The 24,834-nt window shown below is 36.6% G+C and overlaps 1 protein-coding gene across 2 annotated transcripts in view; it reads left to right on the top strand.

The window, feature by feature from the left end:
* The window catches only part of WDR70 (WD repeat domain 70), a 296,048-nt gene that overhangs the window by 104,924 nt on the left and 166,290 nt on the right, over positions 1-24,834 (top strand). For both annotated transcript variants that reach the window (XM_029940982.1, XM_029940983.1), the window contains one exon: positions 16,363-16,439. In XM_029940982.1, coding sequence (XP_029796842.1) covers positions 16,363-16,439 — 77 coding nt within the window. The remainder of the gene's footprint in view (positions 1-16,362; positions 16,440-24,834) is intronic.

Genomic DNA, 24,834 nt, shown 5'->3' with positions numbered 1-24,834 from the left:
ATTCTGGATCCTCAACAGCTCAGGTAACCATATGTCCTTTTATCTTAATATCTTCTGTAATAGGGACCATTTTCTTTTGGTCCTCTTAAAAAATATCCTTCATATTACAAGATGCTATTTCAACTTTAATCAACAAATGTCAGTAAAAGACCTGTTTCCTGAGGCCTGCCATTAAGACGTGCATGGTGTCGGTGAGTTGTTGGGTTGCTATTCAAAGTACAGGAAGTGATGTTCTAAGTGCTGGATGGAGCGGCATCTCTCTAGAACTCCTGAGTCTGGGGGTGGGAGAGGAAAAGGGTAAAGTAGGAACTGACTGGGAGGTAAACAGACTGTGTGTTAGATTACCGGGAGAGGCAGAGAAGTCAGGGGAGATGGAGCTCAGTTAAGCAGAGGAGAACGCACATGCGGAATAGTCTGCAAGACTGAGGAAGCTAAGGCGGATAGGCTTTAAGTCCTCAGAGCTGGGAATGTATGTCTTGGTTTATTGGGGTGTTCCTTTGATTGCAAATTGTAAGCTGTTTTCCTGGTAGAGAGGCACATATTTAATGGGGTGGAACTAGACTAGATAGCTGTTTACTGCTAGGCATTAGAATTTTTTTTTATTAAATAAACATAGTCTGATAAATTTCTGTTTTGGAAAGAGATTACTGGATCCCTGATAATCCTGTGTATTTTAATCTATCAGCCAATCAACTGATTATTAGCTTTCAATACCTTAGGTATACAGAATTGAAGGGAGCCTAATTCACTTCTCTGTTTATGGCAGCCTGCCATCGTGCCATATCTGCTGGGCAGGTCTCAGTTCTCATGAACCATCCATAACTCTCAGCAGCATTTGACACAGTTGATTACTCGCCTTCTTGTTGTACCTTCTTACCTGACTTCTGATTTACTGTGCTCTCCCAGTTTTCTTCTTACCTCATTGAGTGTGCCTTTTCACTCTGGTTTTGTTGCTCCTCCTCTCTCACTCAGCCTCCAAATGTTGGAGTGTCCCGCTCATACTGTCATACTGAACCCTCTTTAGTATTTACATTTGCTTCCTAAGTGATCTTATCTGGTCACATGGTTTTGATGTGGAAATTTGGGGTTCAGAGCCAACTGTCAAGAAAGAATTCTTGAGATGTCTTTGGTGCAAACAAGTGATTTTATTAAAGCATGGGGACAGGACCTGTGGGCAGAAAGAGCTGCACCGGGGCTCTGATGGGTGACTGATTATATACCGTCAGGTGGGAGGGGTTGGGGACAGCATAAGCCTCCAAGCAATTTTGGAACCAAGGTTTCCAGGGTCCTGAGGGGGCTACTGGCTGTTGTTCAGAACAGGGCATTTATTACTGTCTAGCAAACCCTCAGTCACGAGGCCTTCAGATGTGTATCAGTGAGCCACATGTTTGGAGGATGATTACTAACTTATATCTTGGGGGGTAGAGATATAAGAGGTTTCCAAAGGAATTTCTTTATGTGTAAAGTAGACTCATAGGATTCTAGGGGGTTAAGCTAAGATTGCCTTTTGCCCCTACAAAGTGTCAGCATTTAGGCAGCTGAGCTCTCAGGGGAAGGTCCCTCTGCCTGTTTCAAGGGCTTGTGAATGGGCTGTGAGTAATAAGGAAATTTAATATTTCCTTTTGCCTTTGTTTCCCACATCAGTTTTAAATGTATTTAGACACTGATGACTTTACAAATTTGTGTTCTTGGCCTGTCTTTTCACCTGCCCAGTATTACCAACTACTTACTTCATAATCTCACTTGGATGTATAATAGGCGTCTTAACATAAAATATGCAAAAAGGAAATTGTGACTTTTCCTTCTAGACGTCCTCTTCCTGCAGTCACCTTTATCTCAGTAAATGGCGTCACCACTCCCTAGCTGGTCAGCTGAAACCCTGTGAGTCCCACCCGACTCCCCTCTCCCTCACACCTCATGTCTACCATCGCCCAACATGTTTTGCCAACAGAGCTTTATGAGCAAAGCTGCTATAAATATTTGCTTGTAGGTTTTGCACAGGCATACATTTTTAAATCAGTGGACGTAATACCCAGGAGTGTGGCTGCTATGTCATATGGTCCGATCAGCCAGTATCTTCCAAAATGGTGGTGCTGTTTTGTGAATTGAGAGGTCCTGGTGCTCGCCCCCTTGCCAGCAGCTGGTGGTGTCGGGTGGTTGGAATTTGGCATCTTATAGGTCTTTAATGGCACTTGGTTGTTTTAATTTGCATTTCCTTAAAGTCTAATAATATTGAACATCTACTCATATTTGCTGGCCTTATTTTCTATCTTCTTTGGTGCAGTGTCCATTTAATTTTTTCCCTATTTTGAGGAAGTAGGAAATATTTGTTTTTTTATTATATGTTCTTGAGAGTTCAAAAAAATATTCTGAGTGCATATCCTTTTTCAAATATGTGACTTGTAAATATTTTCTCCCATTGTGTAGCTGGTCTATTTATTTTCTTTGTAAAAGTTTGTAAAATTTTGATGAAGTCCAATATCAGTTTTTTCTTTTATGGATCATGTTTTGGGTTTTGGTCAGAGAACTTTGCCGAACTCAGAGTCACAAAGATTTTCATCCATTTTTCTTATAGGAGTCTTACTCTTTAATGTTCTGCAGTGATTCTGTGATCCATTTGAGCTGATTTTTATATAGGGAGTGAGAAATATGTCAAAGGTTTTTTTTTGGGGGGGGGCCATATAAATGACTAGTTATTTCAGTATCATTAGTTGAGAAGATTGGCCTTCCTTTACTGAATTGCCTTTGCTTATTTGTTCAAATATAAATTGATAATATTTGAGAAAGTTTATTTTGAGGCTCTCTGTTCTGTTCTATTGCTATGTGTATACCCTTTCACGAATACCACACTGCCATGATTATTACACCTTTGTAGTAGATCTTAAAATTTGGTGGTGTCAGTGCTCTTTGTTCTTTGTTTTAGTTGTTTGGGCTATTTTAGTTTATTTTCTTTTTTTTTAAGTTTATTTATTTATTGAGAGAGAGGGAGAGAAAAAGAGAGAGAGAGTAAGAGAAAACAAGCAGGGGAGGGGCAGAGAGAAGGAGAAACAGAATTCCAAGCAAGGCTCTGTATCATCAGTGCACAACTCCATGTGGCACTCAAACTCATGAACCATGAGATCACCTGAATTCAAGGAAGAGTCAGATGCCTAACTGACTGTGCCACACAGGCACCCTAGTTTCTTTCTTTCTTTTTTTTTTTTTTAAGTTTTTATTTTAATTCTGGTTTGTTAACGTACAGTGTTATATTAGTTTCAGGCGTACAACGTGGTTAGTGATTTAACACTTCTATACAACACACACATCACAAGTGCACTTCCCCCACCCATCTGGTAACCATTGGTTTGTTCTCTATAATTGAGTCTGTTTCTTGGTTTCTTTCTCTTTTTTTCCCTTTGCTCATTTGTTTTGTTTCTTAAATTCCACAGATGAGTGAAATCATATGGTATTTGTCTTTCTCTGACTTATTTTGCTTACCATTATACTCTTTAGCTCCATCCATGTTGCTGCAAATGGCAGGATTTCATTCATTTTTATGGCTTAGTAATATTCCAGTGTGTGTGTGTGTGTGTGTGTGTGTGTGTGTGTGTGTGTGTGTGTGTACACATATATGTATGTATATATGTGTATATTACATCTTCTTTATTCATTCATCAGTCGCTGAGCACTTTGGTTGCTTCCATAATTTTGCTATTGCAGATAATGCTGCTATAAACGTAGGAGTGCATGTTTCCCTTTGAAACATGTTTTCATATTCCTTGGGTAACTGGTGCAATTGCTGGATCATGGGGTAGTTCTATTTTTAACTTTTTGAGGAACCTCCATTTGTTTTCCCTAGTGGCTGTATGGGTTTGGATTCCCACCAACAGTGCACAAGAGTTCCTTTTTCTCCTTATCTTTGCTAATATGTGTTGTTTCTTGTGTTGTTGATTTTACCCGTTTTGACAGGTGTGAAGTGATATCTCATTGTAGTTTTGATTTGGGGCTATTTTAGTTTCTTTTTCACATACATTTTAGAGTCACCCATCCAGTTTATATATAGAGAGAACATTGCTGTGATTTTGTTTGAAGTTATTTTGAATCTAAAGATCATTTGGAGAGAATTGATGTCTTATCAACAATAGTGTATCTCTTATTTATTTAGGTCTTTTTTTTTTCCTTTTTTCAGGTTTTATTGTTTTTAGCATAGTGCTTCTGAGCAGATTTTATTAAATTCATACTTAATTTACACTTAAAATTTTCTTTTTCATTAAAAATTTTTTTAACATTTATTTTATTTTTGAGAGACAGACAGAGCATGAGTGGGGGAGGGGAAGAGAGAATGAGAGACATAGAATTTGAAGCAGGTTCCAGGCTCTGAGCTGTTAGCACAGAGCCTATTGCGGGGTTTGAACTCACGAACCACAAGATCATGACCTGAGACGAAGTTGGCTGCTTAACCAACTGAGCCACTGAGGTGCCTCTACACTTAAAAATTTCATTTTTTAAACCATTATAAATGGTGTCACTTAAAAATGCCTGGTAGAATTTGCCAGTATAGCTTGGAGTTTTCTTTTTCCTGTTTTCAAAAAATTTAAGCTATGAATTCCATTATTTGATAAGTACAGGACTATTCATGTTATTTCTTTATTCTTGGGTTGAGATATGATAGTTTGTGACTTTCATGGACTTGGTCCATTTCCTCCAAGTTAGCAAATTTATATACATAGAATTATTAGTAATATTTCTTTAGGGTCATTGCTTATATTTTTTCTCTTTTTCCTGATACTAGCAATTTGTGTCTTCTCTTTTTTTTTCTTGGTCTGGCTAGAAGCTTTTCAATTTTATTAATTTTTTTCAAAGAGCAATTGTTTTTTATCTCATTCATTTGTATTTCTTGTAGTTCTGTCTTCAACATTGATTTCTATTCTTACACTTTCTTTCCTTTTGCTTCCTTTTCCTATTTCTTTTTCTAATCCTAGTATTTTAAGGTGGATGCTTTAATGATAGACTTGTTTTATCTTTTCTTTTTAAATTCTTGTTTTAATGTTTATTTAGTTTTGAGAGAGAGAGAGACAGAGTGTGAGTGGGAGAGGGGCAGAGAGAAAGGGAGACATAGAATCGCAAGCAGGCTCCAGACTCTGAGCTGTCAGCACAGAGCCCGATGTCAGGCTCAAACATGTGAATGGTGAGTTCATGACCTGAACCAAAGTCAAACGCTCAACTGATTGAGCCACTTAAGCACCCCTTTTTTAAAATAAAACCATGCAGTGCTATAATGTTCGTGTAAGTGTTGCTTTAATGCATACTACAAATTTTGAGATATATTTTCATTTTCATTCAGTTCCCTTGGAATTACCTCTTTTACTGATGTATTATTTAGCAGAATAATATTTGATATCCAAATATTTGGGAATTTTTCTGTCATCTTTCTGTTACAAATTTCTAATTTAATTCCCTTATGGGAATATTTAGCTCATTTAAGTTTAATGTAATTATTGATATGGTTGGATTTAAATTTGGAAAGGTTTGTTTTGTGACCTAGAATATGATCTGTCTTAGTTACTGGTCTGTGTGCACTTGTGAAGAATATGTATTCTGCTGTTGCCAGGTAGAGTATTCTGTTTACATAAGGCTAAGTCAGTTTATGGAGTTGTTGAAGTTTTCTATATCTGTGCTTATTTTTTCAAAGGTCTTTTCAGTTCTTTCCGTTTTAGCTCCATCTCTTGAAACTGTGTTGTGTTGGGTGTAATATACACTTACAATTGCTATGTCTTTTTGGTAAATTGATCCTTCTATAGTTATATAATATCTCTCCTTATCTCTGGTGATTTTTCATGTTCTGATGTCTACCTTGTGTGATACTAATATATTCACTCATACCTTTTTTTTTTTAAGTGTTTATTTATGTATTTTGAGAGAGACTGTGAGTGAGCTCAAGTGCCAGAGGGGCAGAGAGAAAGAGAGGGAGAGAGAGAATCCCAAGCAGATTCTGGGTTGTCAGCACAGAGCCTGGTGCAGGGCTCAGACTCACAACCATGAGATCATGACCTGAGCCACAATCAAGAGTTGGACTTAACAAACTGAACCCCTCAAGCTTTTAAAGCTTTTAAAAAATTATTGTTTGCTTGCTATATTTCTTTTGGTATTCACTTATTCAATAACATTTATTGAGTGTCTAGTAGGCAAAGCCCTCATGCAGTTTATATGCCAGTGGGGAGACATGAAAATACACAAAAACATATATTGTATAACAAAATCAGAGAGTAATAAGTGCTATGAAGAAAAATGAAGCAGATTAAGGGGATGGAGAGTGAATAGGGGCTTCTTTAGATAGAGTAGTCAGGGAGATCTCTGAGGGGGTGGCATTCAGGCAGAGGTCTGAATGAAGAAGGATCCTCGAGGAAGCCATGCAGAAAGAGGAATAGCAAATACAAGGCCCTGAGTCAATGTGCTTGTTGTCTTTTTTGATTCTTAATTTTTAATCTTTCTATGTCATTATATTTCAAGTCAGATTCCTGAAAGAAGTGTAATTGTTAGATTTTGTGTTTTAATGTATAATGGTAATCATTGGCTTTTAATTGATGTGTTTAGCTCATTTTAAGTTTAATGTAATTATTGATAGTGTTGGATTTAGTTCTACCATTTTATTATTTTTGGTTCTTTCTGGTTTTTGTTCTATGCCTTATCTTTCTTAACTTCTTTTAAATTATCTGAGTATTTTTAGAATTCCATTTTTATTTACACGTTGGATTTTAACTTTTAGGGAACTATAAAATAAATTATGTATAATCTACTTAGAATTAATATTTGACCATTTCAAGTGATAAATAGAAACTGTGCAACCGCATAGGCTCTTCCCCCAATCTTAATGTAGCTCTTGTATGTTACATTTCCATAATGTTGAAAATCCTATCAGGCAACGATAATAATTTTTGTTCTCAACAAAAGTTAAAGGTGAAAAATATTGTTCTATTTACTCATGTATTTACCCTTTCTTTCATTGTCCTTTCATTGTTTATATTACAGTTTCTCTTTGTTGCCATTTCCCTTTCATTTGAAGTAGTCCTTTTTTAATTTTTAGTTTTGAGATGGAATACATAAGCCATAAAATTTACTCCTTTAGTTTGTTATGTTCAGTGGCTTTTAGTATATTCAGTGGTTCTTAGTATATTCATGGAGTGTGCAGCCATCCACACAATCCATTTAGAACACTTTTGTCATCCCCAAAAGAAACTATCGGAGACAGTAAAAAGATCAGTGGTTGTCAGGGAGTAAGTAAGGGGCAAGGAGTGATGATGAGGCAGAACACAGAGGATTTTTAAGATGATGAAACTAGTTTGTATGATAAGACAATGAAGCTAGTCTGTATAATGTTATAATGATGGATGTGTGTCATAAATTGTCCAAATCCATAGAATGTACAATATCAGAAGTGAACCTGAATATGAACTGTGCAGTTTGGATGATAATGATGTGTCAGTGTAGGGTCATCAGTTGTAACAAATGCACTACTGTGATGGGGGATATTGATAATAGGGGAAAGCTGTGCATGTGAGGGCACGGGCTATATGGAAAATCTCCGTACCTTCCTCTCAATATTGATGTGAACCTAAAACTGTCCTAAAAAGTAGTCTATTAAAAACAAAATAGTCCCTGTTCCTTAGCCAGCACCCCCAACTCGACCACCCCTCGAAGCCTTGCACAACTACTAATCTACTTCTGTCTCTATTGATTTTCCTTTTCTGGATATTTCATGTAAATGGAATCATACAATATGTGGCTCTTTTATTTAGCATGTTTTTGAAGTTTATCCATGTTGTAGCATGTGTCAATATTTAATTTCTTTACATCATCAAATAACGTTCCATCGTATGGATACATTTATCTCTTCTTCAGTTGATGGACATTTGTGCTGTTTCTACCTTTTTATTATTAAGAATAATGTTTCTATGAATATTCACTTACAAGTTTTTGTGCAGAGGTATGTTGTCATTTCTTTTAGATGTATACCTTGGAGTGGAATTTCTGGGTCTTGTGGTAGCTCTGTCTTAAGCATTTTGAGGGGATGCCAGACTGTTTCCCAATGTGGCTATAACATTTTACATACCCACCAGCAGTGTAGGAGGGTTCCAGTTTTTCTATATCCTTGTCAACATTTGTGGTTTTCTCATGTTGTTGTTGTTGTTTAATTGTAACCATCTTAGAAGGTGCAAAGTGGTATCTCTGTGGTCTATATTGAGCATCTTTTTGTGTATATATTTGCCATTTGTAAATTTCCTTTAGAGAAATGTCTGTTCAAATCTTTGCCCATTGTAAAATTGGGTTATTTGTCTTTTTATTATTGAGTTCTAACACTTTATATATTTTAGATATTTGTCCTTTATGAGATATATGATTTGCAAATATTTTCTCCCATACTTTGAGTTGTCTTTTTATGTTCTTGATGGTGTCCTTTGAAGCACAAAAGTTTTATTTTTATTTTATTTTTTTAATGTTTTTTATTTATTTTTGAGAGACAGAGAGAGACAGCGCGAGCAGGGGAGGGCCAGAGAGAGAGGGAGACACAGAATCTATAGCAGGCTCCAGACTCTGAGCTAGCTGTCAGCACAGAGCCCGATGTGGGGCTCAAATGCATGAACCATGAGATCGTGACCTGAGCTGAAGCTGGACGCCCCGAAGCACAGAAGTTTTAAATTTTGATGAAGCTCAATTTTTTTCCTTTGTTTTGTGCTTTTAGTGTCATTGCCTAACCCACGGTCATGGAGAATTATGCTTATATTTCCTTCTAAGAGTTTTATAGTTTTAGCTCTTACATTTAGATCTGTGATCCATTTAGAGTTAATTTTTATGTATGGTATGAAGTAAGTATCCAACTTTATAGTAAGTATTCTTGAAATAATAAAATAATTTTTGATTTTCTTAGCTATTTTTTAAATTTTCTTATAAAATATATGATCAATTTTCAATTTCTGTCACATTTCTTTTAAAGCAGGTCTTTTGGTGAGGAGTCCACTTAGTTTTCTTTCATCTTACAGTGTCTTATTTCACCTTCATCCCCAAAGTACATTTTCTATACATTTACCTTGGCAGTAGTTTTCTGTCAGCACTTAAAAAATGTTGATCCACTGTCTTCTGGCTTTATTTTTGTTGAGTAATTCTACAGTAATTCATGTATCTGTTTTTCTTTATATAATGTGTTGTTTTTTATATTTGCTTTTAGAATTTTTGTTCTCTATTTCCTTATTTTCATTTTTGGACTTTAGTGGTTTATTATATGTCAAGGTGTAGGCTTTAGAATTTTTATTTATTTATTTATTTTGCTTTTTGTTTTGTTCATCCTGTTTGGCATTCACTGAAGTTCATGGATCTTCACCATTTTGGGGAAATTTCTAGTCATTATTTCTTCAAATATTTGTCTGTACCTGTTTCTCTTCTCCTAAGTCTTATGTAATATGAGTACTAAACTTTTTTATACTGTCTCATAGCTTTCTATGACTCTGCTTATTTTTTCCTGTTAGATTAAATTATTTCTATTGATTTGTCTTCAAGATCATTGAGTCTTTCCTCTGATGTATCCATTCAATAGAATACAGTGAATTTTTTATTTCCACTATTAAATTTTTCAATATGACCAATTTTCCATTTTCAATAGTTTATTTTTCTTTGCTGAGCACTTCTATCTTTGCATTTGTTTCAGTTATATTTGCTTTCCCTTTATGTATCATGGTCATACACACTGATTTTAACTTTTTTTCTTAAGACGTTGATTACAACATTTGGATCATTTTGTGGTTGGCATCTTTATCTTATTTCTTGGGGGCTGGTGAGACTTTTCTGATTTCTTCTTTGATTAATTTTGGGTTGTATATTTCACATTTTGAATATCGTGTTATGATATTCTGAGTCCTGTCCAAAACCTCTGAGAATGCTGGATTTTCGTTTGTCTGTGTGGTTTCTTTTTTGGCTGAGGGTCAACCTGATTATTTTTAGACTCTAAGTCCTGATCTACCTCCTATGAGCTGTTTTCCTTGCAATATTAATCTTCAGAGCATTTTTATATGCTCTTCTGGTTTGCCTCATGTACGTGTTACCCAGGGATTCATATGGGTTGTAGTCCAAATCATCTTTGGTTTTCAGTGCTTTTCTTAGGTTGATTCTGGTAGGTTTCACACAGAATACCTCACGACTGAGTGCATGACTTTTTGTACAGATTTAAAGGATATTTTTCTCTAGCTTTCTTACCCTTCACCCTATGATGTTTTCCTTCACTCTCTTTGAGGGGTTTCTGTTCTTATGTTCTTGATAGAAGTCACTCTTTTTATGCATTGTAGCTGTTCCCATACTGTAGCTTATGCCTCCCAGCAAAGCTGGACTGGGGTGGAAAAATAAAAAGTTTTATACCCCACAGCAGCTCTTTTCTTTCTTTTTTTAAAAGTTTATTTGAGAGTGGGGGAAGGGCAGAGAGAAAAACCCAAGCAAGCTCCTCACTGGCAGTGCAGAGCCCAATGTGGGGCTCAAACTCACAAACTCTGAAATCATGACCCAGCCCCAAACCAAGATTCGGACACTTAATCGACTGAGCCACTCAGGTGCCCCCACAGTAGCTGTTTCTATGTGTTGTTGGGAAAAGGCAGTTGTAGCCACCCATTGTTGGCATTTTCCCAGTGTAAAGCATAGAGTATCATAAGGGTTCTCGTCTATATATGTTGGTAGGCAGTCTGCTTTCTTGTTAATACTGGCCTACTAGAAAGCTTGGAGTGTCAAAAGTGCCACACAGTGGTTGCTGTCATAGTTGCTTCTGGTTCAAGGAAGGAAGCACCATGCCTCTTTGTTGGTGGCTTTTTCTTGGTTTGGGTTAGTAGAGCCAGAAGGTACCTTCTCTGAAGGGCTCCTCCTGTTACCAAGACAGCAGCTGCCATTTTGTTGCTGGCACTCATCTGCTGTAATGACCTCACAGGGCCATTGCTGCTGGTTGGGAGGATGAGCAGTATCACCCCAGAGCCAGCACTTGTTGCCTGGTGTGGAATGAAGGAACTCAATGATTCTTTGCTCTGTTAGGACTACTTCCCGTTTCTGGTGCCAGCACTGAGGAGAGACTTGGTAGCTTTGTTGCTTGTGCTTGGCCGGCATAGGGTAGGTCAGATCACAAGAACTTTATTCCTCAGGCCTTTCACCCCTGCTGCTACCCCTATGTCCTGGAGAGTGAAACTTTTTTTTGGAACTTTGTCAGCTCTTGCTGTCGGTTGTTAGTTGTGGACTGCCCCAAGAGCCTAAGTCGAGAAACATAGAAGGCAAAAACGATCCCCAAACTACTCCTTAAGACTGAATATCCCCCAGAATTCATATGTTGAAATCATAACCCCCAAGGTGAGGATATTAGGAGGCGGGGCTTTTGTGAGGTGATTAGGCCATGAAAGTGGAGCTGTCATGAATGAGAGTAGTGTCCTATGAAAATGGCCCGAGAAAACTTACTTACCCCTTCACCATGTGAAGTTACAGTAAACCTTTGTGAAGTAGGAAGGTCAGACATTAAATCTGCTGGCACCTTGATCTTCAACTTCCCAGTTTCCAGAACTGTGAGAAACAAATGTTTATTGTTTATAAGCCACTCAGTTTATGGTATTTTTGTTGCAGTGGCCCAAGTGGACTAACGGAAAGATAGCACTCCCTTGTCCTTAAGTCACAGCGCAAGGGAATGTAATGGGTGGAGCTAGGTTGCATTCCTGTGTCACATCTGTAAGGGAGGCTGGCAAAGATCGAGCCTGACTTTTCCACTTCTCTGTGAGAGGTAGACTCTATCTTTTTACCAAGAGTCATATTTGGGGGAATTTCCTAAACACAGAAGAGAGTTCATAATCTCCATGGCCAGAGAGAATGAGGTGTTATTTATATAGTCACCCATTTACACAACATAATTGCCTAATTAGTTCACAAACTTTGGCTTCATCTGTGGTTGCAGCCCAGATCCGGTTCTTTAGGGAAACCTGTTGTCTCTATCTTTAAAATGTATCCCAAATCATCTTACCTCCAAACACTTTACTGCGGTGCCCTAGTCCAAGCGACTATCAGTGTTCAGATGAACCACATCACTGCCTTGCCAGCTGGCCCTCTTAATTCCTCATTTGACTTTGCAACAGGCTTTTCTTCATAGAGCAGCCAGGACTATTTTTTAAGTGTTTATTTTTATGTAATGTCAAATTAACAGAAAAGTTATAGGAATAGTACATAGAACTTACTTACACCTTTTTTTCAGATTCCTCAGCTGTTAATGTTTTGTCCCATTGCTTTATCTTCCCCTCCTCCTCTCTCCCTTCCTCAACTAACACAAACTCCGTCCTCTCTTTTCCTCCCTCACACTTATATCCCCCTTCACTCACACTCATATGTATACATACGTACATTAGAATTATGTGTGTGTGTTTAATATTCCCCAACTTTTGAAATAACTTGCAGGCATCATGTTCCTTTACTCCTAAATTTTTCATTGTGGTTTTCCTAATAACGTTATGATCTTTTTACATAACTAGTTTAACGTTGATGAAATGCTATTTAATCTGTAGTCCGTAGTTATTGCAAAAATTTCCTTTATGATTATGTTCCCATAAGTTCTCTTTTAATTGGGAATAATTCCTCTGCCTTTTGTTAAAAGAAATTTTGCTATATTTGAAGACTATAAGCCATTGTTTTGTAAATGTGTAGAAGTTGTAAATATGTAGCAACAGACGTAGGATTTGATTCTACCTGTTTTTTCTCATCATGAGAGTTTGGGTATGCATTTCTAGAAAGGCTGTCACAGAAACGATATTGAGTCCTTCTTAACATCCTCCTATCAGGAAGTACAAGATATCAGTGCATCATAGTATTGGCGATGATAATTTGGATGACTTGCTTAAGGTAGTGTATGTAATACCAGATCTCTTCCCTACTGTTTTCTCTTTGTAATTATTACGCAGTTTGCAGGGAGATTTTGATAGCATGGAAATACCCTGTTCATTACCAGACTTTCCTCTGCTAGTTTTAGCACCCATTGATGATTCTTGGCTGGATCAATTATTGCCATGATGATTGCAAAATGGTGATTTTTCTAACTCCATCATTCATTTTATATTTATTAGTTATAATTCTACTGTAAGGAAGAGTTTCTCTTATTTATTAGTATACACCCAGGAGTTCTTAATTTAGTAAATGGTTTCTAATTTATTACTTTTGTTATTTATGTTAATGTCCTTATTGTCCCAGTGGAAATTCCTCAACCTGCACTTTATTCTTTAACATATCCCTATTACTTTTGAACTTTCTTATTTTTTGGTACAACCACATGTTCCATGTTCATGTTGTTTGAACAAGAATCAAACGTCTCTCCAAGGAACTTGGTTTCCTTTTAATGGAGAACGCAGTTTAGAAACTCAGATCTCTGTGCTCGGGTTGCTGGGGAGTCATTGCTTCTAGCCAGTCTCAGCATACAAAGCTAGAGAATAGCTTACATACACACATACATCTGTATTTATATCTACCTGTTAGAAATCATGGGTTCATACTGATATCCATAATTTCAGTCAAAACCCATAGAGATTTTTCTAGTCTTTCTTCTTTCCACTTTTGGAACTCCCTTCTTTAACAGCAGGAAAGCCAACTCCCATGGTCCTCAACATATTTCCTCATTTGCTTAATTCTTTATTATAATGAAAGCAGTTTCAGAATTGTTAATGCATACCACTGCAAAAAAGAAAGAAATGTATGAATTAGAATTCAATATATATTTATAGTTCTTTTGGTCTTTAGCCTGAGAGCATGTATTAGTTTCTTAGGATTACTGTAATAAATTACCACACAGTTAGCTTAACAACAAAAATTCTTTCACATTTCTGTAGGCCAGAAGTCTTGGAATCAAGGTATTGAAACAGCCATGCTCCCTCCAGTGGCTCTAGAGGAATCCTTTCTTGCCACTTCCAGTTTCTCTGGTGACTCCAGGTGTTCCTTGGCTTGTGGCAACACAACTCCAGTCTCTGTCTTCATCTTCTCAGAGCTTTCTCCTCTTTGCGCCTTCTCCTGACTCCTTAGGGTCACGTTCCCAGTGGTTAGGACATGAGTATTTCTTTCTGGGGGCCACCACTTAGCCTAGTACAAGGTATATAGTTACTTGAGTTATTACCATCAGTTTATTCTTTCAGTGTATTTATTGTTCGTTTGAAATACAGTAGGGTTCATATGCTTCTGTTTATATTGAATTTTAGGTTTCTCCCAGCCTTATTTGTTTGCTTTTGAAAATGGCAAACATCAACAGTTTCAGACATCTGATAACAAGTTAATAGATACAGAATTATAAATTGTGATGATTTTTATTAAGGAAGTGGATAGGTCCATTGGAAGAGAACAATGAAAGGGCTGTATAGACTAGAGACAGGGCTAGGTCATAACTTATTTGAATAAGCTGCATGTAAACTGAGATTGAAGGAATGGAAGCTGGACATGTAAAAGTAGAAATAAGACATTTCCACAAATGGAAAAGCATATGAGAAGGCCTTGATTCAGACAAAGAGCTGGTTGTATTAGAGGAAAGGAAAGGAGGCCAGTGGTTTCATGTCTGTTGGGGAAGAGGGAGGACAAAATAAATGCAGTTGTAAAGAAAGCAAGAGCCTGAACATATGAGTAGTTGTGGACAATGTAAAGAGGTTTGGAGAGCCAGTAGGACAATAACTAGTGGTGGTTTTAGAAGTATATTTTTATTTTTATTTATTTTTAAAAGTTTATTTACTTATTTATCATGAGAGAGAGAAGGAGAGAATGCAGTCATGATGGGAGAGGGACAGAGAGAGAGGGAGAGAATCCCAAGTAGGTTCTGCGCTTGGTAGGAAGCCCAACACAGGGCTCGATCTCACAACCATGGGATCATGACCTGAGCCAAAATCAAGTGTCAGATACTTAACCAACTAAGCCACCCTGGCTCCCCCAAAGTGTATTTTTAAAAGACTCTATTGATTGCTAGGCAGAGCACATGACACAAGAGTAAAAGTGGAGAGACTAGTGATAGACCTGTTTACTGTGTGCTAACCAAGATAATGTTGGCTTCCCCAAGAATGGTAGTGGTTAGTAATGAGAAAAGCGGGTAGATTTAAGACGTATTTTGGGTTGAACTTACAAGACTAGCTAAGGGATTGTATTTGGTTGGACAGAGAGGGTTTCAGGTTTATGGTTATTGTAGTATTTCAGGATGATCCCCACGTTTATAGTTTTAGCAACCAGGGAAGAAGTTGATTGCAAATGAAGTGGGCAGTAAGAACCAGATTTCCCAATAGGACCTATTCTTATGTTTGAAATGCCTAGAACATGCAAATGGAAATATCACGTTGCTAGTTAAATATACAACCTTAAGTTCAGGAGAGGAAAGTGGAATCTCAGACTTCCCTTCAGGTCCCATTACTTCAATTCATTCTTCCCTACTGCACATCTGTGGTCCCCGTTTGTAGCCAGTAAACATAACAGATTGTCAGGAGTTGACCAGGTCCTGTTTGAGGTGTTGTGGGCAACTTGGACTGTAGACGGTCTCCAGGTTTATGTGTGGGTACTCCATTTCCAGTTCGTTCTTTCCAGAGAGATACAGTTATTTCCTTTAAATCATTTAAAGATGTACATTTTGCTTCTTATAGCACAGTTTTATTTTGGACCCTTTCAGAATAAGAGATTTTTCCATTATTAGGTATTAGGCTCTTTTCTGCCCCATCTGAACATGCTGTAAGAGATCACTCTATGTGACTTTGCACCTAGAAGAGGAATGTGTGTGTCACTTCGTGTTTCAACACCACATTGTTCTAATTACAGTATTTTTGTTATTGTGCTCTATACTTAGTAGTGCTAATCTTGAATCATTTTAAAGATGTCTCTTCTTTTCTCACATGTTTATTCTTACAGATGTATGGTAGAATCAAGATTGTGAACACATTTCTAAGAAGTGTAGATTTTTTTTCTTTTTTACCCTCTTGCTTTTATCTTGATTATTTGCAAGTGCTTTCTGTTCTTTTCCACTGAGAAAAGAGTCTTTAAAGAAGAACCTATCTGTCTCTTGTTATGGGTTTTTCCATTTTTTTTCTTTCCTAAAGAGAGGCTGTCAATTTCCTTTCTGTTTCCTTCCTTATTAAGCACCTGTTCTGTATAAGCAGTGTTTTAATTTCTGGGCAGAAGAATTATATGGTGAATTAAACAAAGTGAAATAAACAAAGCATGTTATGAAATAAAATTGGCATAGCATAATATGTTTGTAATTAAAATAGTGTGCTCTTGGGAGGACTAAAAAGTTTAACTTTAAAGCATGATATATAAGTTTCTGGTCATTTTATTTATTTTAAAATCTTTTTAAAATGTCTTTTTTCCTATATTTTTAAGGGTCATACAGCAATGCTTCATACTGGCTCATGGCATCCCAAAATAAAGGGAGAATTTATGACTTGCTCAAATGATGCGTGAGTACTCTTAATAATTCACCTAATACATTAATATCGTCAGTATTTTTTTTTTAACATTTGTATTGTTACAAGCTTGCCAGTAAAGCAGGAGATAGAGTATTAGGAATCCTGATGTTTAGATATTCTTATTCTTTTTTCTTTTTTTTTAAGTTTTTACTTTTATTCCAGTTATCATATAGTATAATATTACTTCTTTAAAAATTTTTTTAATGTTTATGTATTATTTTGAGAGACATAGTATGTGTTGGGGAGGAGCAGAGAGAGAGAGAGAGAGAGAGACAGAATCTGAAGCAGGCTCCCAGGCTCTGAGCTGTCAGCCCAGAGCCCACATTTCGTTTGTACAATATAGTGATTCCACACTTCCATACAGCAGCTGGTCCTCATCACATAAGAGCACTCCTTAATCCCCACCACCTATTTCACCCTCTCACCCACCTCCCCTCTGGCAGCCGTTAGTTTGCTCTATAGTTAAGAGTCTGTTTCATGGTTTGTCTTTCCCCCTTTCTCTTTTATTTAATTCCTTTGCTCATTTGTTTTAAATCTTAAATTCCACAAGTGAATGAAGTCATATGGTATTTGTGTTTTTCTCTCTCTGGCTTATTTTACTTATCATAGTACTCTGTAGTTCCATTCAGGTTTTTGGAAATGCCAAGATTTCATACTTTTTTATGGCTGAGTAATATTTTAGTGAGTGTGTGTGTGTGTGTGCGTGCGTGTGTGTGCGCATGTGTGCACACGCGCACACACACATACACACACACACACACACACACACACACACACATTACATCTTCCTTCCCTCCTACCCCTCACATCTAGGGTTACGGTTCAGGATATGGTTAGGGAAAGGGCTAGGATTAGGATTAGGGCCAGGGTGAGAGTATGCGCCTTATATCAGAGACCTCTCCAGAGAGTGAAACCCTAGACTTCTGCTTGGGTGTGATTACACATGGCATCCATCCACCAGCAATAGCCAAATTATGGAAAGACCCCAAATGTCCATTGACTGATGAATGGATAAAGAAAATGAAGTATGGGGTGCCTGGGTGGCTCAGTCGGTTAAGCAACCGACTTCAGCTCGGGTCATGATCTCACAGTTCGTGGGTTCGAGCCCTGCATCAGGCTCTGTGCTGACAGCTCAGAGCCTGGAGTCTGCTTCAGATTCTGTGTCTTCTTCTCTTTCTGACCCTCCCCTGCTCACACTCTGTGTCCCTCTCTGTCAAAAATAAATAAACATTAAAAAAAATGAAAAGAAAAAAAAAAGATAAAGTATATGTGTGTGTGTGTGTGTGTGTGTGTGTGTGTGTGTAATGAAATATTACTCAGCCATAAAAAAGAATGGAATCTTGTCATTTTCAGCTACTTGGGTGGAGGTGGAGATTGTTATGCTAAGCAAAATAAGTCAGGCTGAGAAAGACAAATACCATATGATTTCACTTATATGTGAAATTTAAGGAACAAAACAGATGAACCAGAGGGAAAAAGACAAGCAAACCAGACCAGACCCTTAACTATAGACAACAAACTGAGGGTTGATGGAGGGGAGGCAGGTAGGGAACTGGTTGAATGGATGGTAGGTATTAAGACAGGCACTTGTGATGAGCACTGCGTGTTACACGTAAGTGATGAATACTAAATCCTCCGCTTGAAACTAATATAATCCTGTATGTTAACTACCTGGGATTTAACTAAAAACATAAAGAAAAATACATATTCTTGTTCGTTGCTTTCCTTTGATTTTACCTGATAGTATAAGATTTGTTTAAATAAATATGGAAACTATGAAAATGAGAGTTGGCATAAACTATAGTACAGTTTCTTAGGTGCTTAATGGAGCAGACTGATGCTATTAAGTGGACTCAAATGACTTTGAAGTGGTGACTGATAACTTATGGTAAAGATTGATTTCTATCTGAGTCTAATAGCTAATGTAAGTTTATTGTTTAAATTATTATTTTTTGGAAGTAATAAATGAAAAAATTGATTAAGTAGTATTTAAGATTCTTTTGTATTGTATCTGTTGGCCTAGAACTCAAGAATATTATAAGGGAATATTTGAGCAGCTTTTCCCTATATTATTAAATTCTATGATTAATTTTTAGTATTAAGAGTAGTTCACAAGAATGCACTATATATGTAATATTTTGGAGAAATTGTGATGGAAATTTTATAAATTAAAAAATGTAGATGGTGTTATTTAGGTGCAACACTATTGTATTTTAGATAAAGATTTTGTTTTTAGGTTACTTTGTCTTTCATCTTTACTTTCTGTTATTTATATTTTGCCTCATTTACCTTAAAATTACTATTCACATTTTTGGATATTTTATGTATTCTGGAATTAGCCTTTAGGATAACAGGCAAAAGATATAATTTCACTCTCACAGTGCAATTTAAAAATTAATTTGATTTGAAAGGAACTAAAATTTGAGAATCTATATAGAATATGACTAAAATAGGATAATACAATTTGATTAAACTTTCCAGTAAATAGAACTGTGGAGTTCTGACTTCTTTTTTATCTTTGTCTTATTTCTTACCAAAACTTAAATTATGTATGTTTAAAGTGACATTCCTCATTTCAGCAAGTCCATTTTCTAATTTCTTTGGGAATTAAATTTATCAGCTAATCTAAATTAATAGTATCTCATAACCAAGTAAGGCTTATTCTAGGAATGCAAGGATATTTTACAATTAGGAAATTTTGTGATCAAGAAATTTTTACTATAATTCATTATTTAACAAATAAAAAATTACAAATCACATGATTTCATTATATGATAATATTGACATTTGATAAAATTTAGTTGTCTTTACCAGTAAAAGTTCTAAGTAAAATAGGAATAGGAAGCAAAACTTGAGAGACTATTGAATGCTGAGAATAAACTGAGGGTTGAAGGGGAAGGGGGAGGGGGGAAAAGAGGTGGTGGTGATGGTGCAGGGCACTTAAGGGGAAGAGCACTGGGTGTTGTTGGAAAACAATTTGACAATAAAATATTATGGAAAAAAAAAGAATGAACAAAAAGAAAAAAAAATAGGAATAGGAAGAAACTAACAAAACTCTTAAAAACTTACCAAAATTTAAATATTGCATTATATATTGAAGTACTGAAGGTATTTGCATTTAAATAAGACAAGGATGCCCACAACTATATAGAGCCTTTATACAGTATAGATTTAAAGACTTTATATAGTGTAGTAATATAAGAAAATAAATACATTACTATAATAATCAGAAGAAGACACACTATTAAAGCCGAGAGGAGCTAGGTTTGGTTTAAAGCTTTAACCTACTAAAGCAATTGGGAAAAACATGTTCTCTAAACTATTAAGGATCAGGCTAAATGGTGGGCTCTCATAGTTACTAACACAGTAATTTTGAACTCTGCAGAAGCTTTCCCCAAATTGATTTCCAGAATATGTAAATTAGTAATTTAAAGAAAGGCATTCCGTGGTCAAATAAGTTTGAGAAACTTTGAATATTCTATTTCCAGGCTAGTGATCCATGGTAAACATTTAAGTTGTTTTGTATAGTGGTGCCTGTGTGGCTCAGTTGGTTAAGTATCTGACTCTTGATTTTGGTTCAGGCCATGATCTCATGGTTTGTGAGATGGAGCCCCGTGTCAGGCTCTACGCTGATGGCATGGAGTCTGCTTGGGATTCTCTCTCCCATTCTGTTTGTCCCTCCCTCACTTGTGCAGGCATACAAGTGCTCTCTCAAAATAAATAAACTTAAAAAAAGATAAATAGTTTTGTATAGAATTTATAGAAACCTATTTAACTTTGTTAATCCTCTAAACAATGGTTTAGAGAAGGTTTTAAGGTGTGATGTTTTACTGGACATAAAATGTAGTTTTTCCCATTCCTTGAAAGAGCAGTTCTTTAGTTCCCTGCCCAAATCACTGACATACTAGTGTATTGTACCTTTGAAAATGTGCTTCAGTTTCTTTCTACACTGTATAGATTGAACTTTCTTTGTTCATACTTAAAAAAAAATTTTTTTTAATGTTTTATTTATTTTGATACAGAGAGAGAGACAGAGCATGAGAGGGGGAGGGTCAGAGAGAGAAGGAGACACAGAACTGAAGCAAGCCCCAGGCTCTGAGCTAGCTGTCAGCACAGAGCCTGACGCGGGGCTCGAACCCACGAACGTGAGATCTGACCTGAGCCGAAGTCGGAGGCTTAACCGACTGAGCCACCCAGCCGCCCCTGTCCATACTTTTGTATGAAGATCATTTGGCTTTAATCATAAACCTCAGTTATACATATTCTTTACCACTTTTTAAAAAAAATCCACCATTAATAAATTCGGATGGTTTGCAGCTTGACTTTTTTTTGGCCTTTGACTTTGAGGGTAGTAATTAGTCATGGGCTAAGCTGTGGAAGATCAGCCCAGATGCCTATTTAAATCAGCAAATACAGTATGCTTACTGTGTGACAGTTACTCTTGTGTATGATCTATGTCTCTGCCTCCATGATGCTTACATTTCAGTACAGGTGAGTGCTCGGAGACAGACAAGGTATAGATAGAGTAATAAATTAATACAGTTTTATGTAGTAATAAGTGTTGAGAATAAGATAAAGTGAAGCAAAAGGGTAAAAAGTGGAAGTGCCTTCTGTATATAGAGTAGGCAGAGAAAGCCTCAGAGGAGGTCACCTTTTAATGTTTATTTGTTCTTGAGAGAGAGAGACAGACAGACAGAGTGTGAGCAGAGGAGGGACACAGAGAGACAGACAGACAGACAGACAGAATCCAAAGCAGGCTCCAAGCTCTGAGCTGTTAGCACAGAGCCTGATGTGGGGCTCTAACCCAGGAACCGTGAGATCATGTCTTGAGCTGAAGTCAGCTGCTTAACTGACTGAGCCACCCAGGTGCCCCGAGGAGTTGACCTTTTAGTTGAGACTTACACCATACCAAGGAGGTAGTCCCAGCAGAGAGAGCCTTCCAGGCCAAAGTGGCAGCATAATTCAAGACCTTAAAAGGGGAATGCATTAGAACATATTGGAGGGGCAGAAAATCTGGTTTTGTTGGTAGGAAACGTAGGAATGACAGGAAGTAAATTTGAGGAAGAAAGCAGGGACTAGATCATCTAAGGTATTGTAGGCTAAGGTATAAAGGGTTAGGATTTTGATGTAATTATAAGGCCAGCCAATAAAGAGTCCTATGACTTTGATTTTCATAGGAATGTTCACTTTACAGGGTGTTAAAATTTTCCAGTGATCTCAACATAATAAAGGCAATGAATGAAAAACCCACAGCAAATATCCTACTAAATAGGGAATAACTGAGAGCTTTCCCTGTAAGGTCAGGAGCAAGACATGGATGTCTACTTCCACCACTTTTATTCATCATAGTACTGAAAATCCTAGCCACAGCAATGAAACAAGCAGAGCATCCAAATTGGGAAGGAAGAAGTAAAACTTGCAGTTTTTGCAGATGACATGATACTATATATAGAAAATTGTAAAGACTCCACCAAAAAACTACTAGAACTGATAATTGAGTAAAATCACAGGATACAAAACTCAGTGTATAGAAATCTGTTGTATTTCTATATACTAATAATGAGACAACAGATAGAGAAATTAGGAAAACAATCCTATTTGCAATTACACCAAAATAATAAAATACCTAGGAATACACTTAACCAAAGAGTTGAAAGCCCTATATTCTTTAAAACTGTAAAACACTGTTGAAAGAAATTTAAGATGACACAAATGGAAACTGACATTCCATGCTCATGGATTGGAAAAACTTATATTGTTAAAATGTTGAGTCTACCTAAAGCCATCTATACATTTAATACAATCTCTATCAAAATACCAACAGCAGTTGTCACAGAACTATAACAAACAATCCTAAAATTTATATAGAGCCACAAAAGACCTGGAAGAGCCAAAACAGTCTTGATAAAGAAAAGCAAAGCTGGAGGCAGCACAATGCTAGAGTTCAAGTTCAATTACAAAGCTGTAGTCATCAAAAACTCTGTGGTACCGTCATAAAATAGACACATAGATCAGGAATAAACCCACAATTATATGGTCAATTAATCTTTGACAAAGCAAGAAAGAACAGGCAATGGGAAAACGTCTTTTCAACAAATGGTGTTTGGGAAAACTGGAAAGCACCATGCAGAAGATGAAACTGGTCCACTTATACCATACACAAAAGTAAACTAAAAACAGATAAAAGACTTAACTGTGAGACCTAAAAAACATAAAAATCCTAGAAGAGAGCCCAGGCAGAAATGTCTCTGACATCAACCCTAGCAACATTTTTCTAGGTAGGTCTCCTGAGGCAAGGAAAACAAAAGCAAAAAATTAACTATTAGGTCTACATCAAGATAAAAAGCAAAACAAAACAAAACTTCTGTACAGTGAAGGAAACAATCAACAAAACTAAAAGCCTATTAAATGGGAGAAGATACTTGCAAATGACTTATCTAATAAAGGGTTAGTATCCAAAATATGTAAAGAACTCACACAGTTTAACACCTAAAAATGAATAATCCAATTAAAAATAGAAGACATGAACAGATATTTCTCCCAAGAAGACATCCAGATGGCCAATAGACACATGGAAAGATGCTCAACATCACTCATCATCAGGGAAATGCAGATCAAAGCCATGCTGAAATATCAGCTTATATCTGTCAGAATGACTAGAATACAAAAGACAAGAAGTAACAAGTGTTGGCCAGGATGTGGAAAAAAGGAACCCTTGTGTACTCTTGATGGGAATGTAAATTGTGCAGCCACTCGGGAAGGCAGTATGGATTTTCCTCAGAAAGTTAAAAATACAACTATTTTCTGGTCCAGTAATTGCACTACTGGGTATTTATCCCAAAAATACAAACAACTAATTCAAAGGGATCCATGTACTTCTATGTTTATAACATCATTATTTATAATAGCCAAATTATGGGGGCAGCCCAGTGTCCATTGATAGAGGAATGGATAAGAAGATGTGGTATATGCATACAGTGGAATATTATAGAGTCACAATAAAGAATGCAGTCTTTCCAGTTGCAATGATGTGGATGGCGTTAATGTATTATAAAGCTAAGTGAAATAAGCCAGTGAGATAAACCGAAATTCCATAAGATTTCACTCATATGTGGAATTTAAGAAACAAACAAACAAAATGACCGAAGGCCAAAAAAAAAAAAAAAAAAAAAAAAGAAGAGACAAATCAATGGACTTTCCCCTTGTATTCATTTCTATTAGGTTTTAGAACTAACCAAGATTACACAGGTCTCCTAATATAAGCAGCTTTCCCTCTTTTTGTATTACCTGGCATCCATGTCCAGGTTCATAAACATGGTTGTAACCTTGTGGAACTGACAGGTCATCCAACAAGTTGAATTAAAGTCCACACCCAGAGTTCTAACATAGGAAGTATTTTAGAAGACTTAGTTTGTTCTGGCCTCCTGTATGCCCAGTTAAATTATGATGTTAACTTTGAGTATGAATTGGAGATGCTTGTACCTTAAACTTTTGATTTTATGAATTTCAAGTAGTAAACACAAACCTGAGATCAGGCCAATTTAGGAATGAAATGAGGAGGAAGAAGGTAATAAGGAAATCTTTTTGGTTTTCCTGAGTTTATCAGAATGAAGCATATATAATAAGGCAGAGCTTACTGCATTGCACTTGGAGGTAAATGTTAATGAAAACCAGATGGCATTGAAGATAAAAATGCTTACTTATCCAGAGGAAGTCAGTTCTACTTGTGAATTTATATGATCTGATATGGAGCCACTTTATAATTTGTAGTGCACAGAGTAAGAGCACAAGTGACACTACACTGGTGTCATCTGAGTCCTAGTGCAGAATTTGTACAGAGCAGATTTGAGCTCAGCACAGGCTCTGCTCATACATACTACTGAATGAATCAGATTGTTCCATTATGTACCTGGAAGGTTTTCTATTGCTTACTCAGGAATTTGTATCTCAGAAGAATTTGTTCATATCTATTATAACTACTCCTGCCTCTATATAGAGTTAATGATGAGGAAAAAGCAGGAAAATAATGAAATGCACAAACATTTCACAGTGAGTGGCTGCAGAAAAATAGCATTAGGTAAGAATAGCTGGGGAGGTGACAAAATAATGTCTCTTTCACAACATAATGTCTCCTTCTGAAGTCAGAGGAGAGAGGACATGTGGAAGAATAGTTGGGCAGTGGTAGGGCCCATACTAATTAAAAAAAAAAGAAAAAAACAAGCTGGGTACAGAGAAACTGGGTTTAGGCTGGAGTTAAAGAGGAGGAACTGGTGGATGTCACAAAATAGCCATGAGACTCATTTGTAAACCCTTATGAAAAATGACTCCCAAGTACTGAATTAATCTTTGAGGGCTAGAATTCTGCAATAGCTAGCAGAATTAAGAA

The sequence above is a fragment of the Suricata suricatta genome, chromosome 6 (assembly GCF_006229205.1).
Source record: "Suricata suricatta isolate VVHF042 chromosome 6, meerkat_22Aug2017_6uvM2_HiC, whole genome shotgun sequence".
Lineage (NCBI taxonomy): Eukaryota > Metazoa > Chordata > Mammalia > Carnivora > Herpestidae > Suricata > Suricata suricatta.
This window is presented reverse-complemented; position numbering and strand designations above follow the sequence as displayed.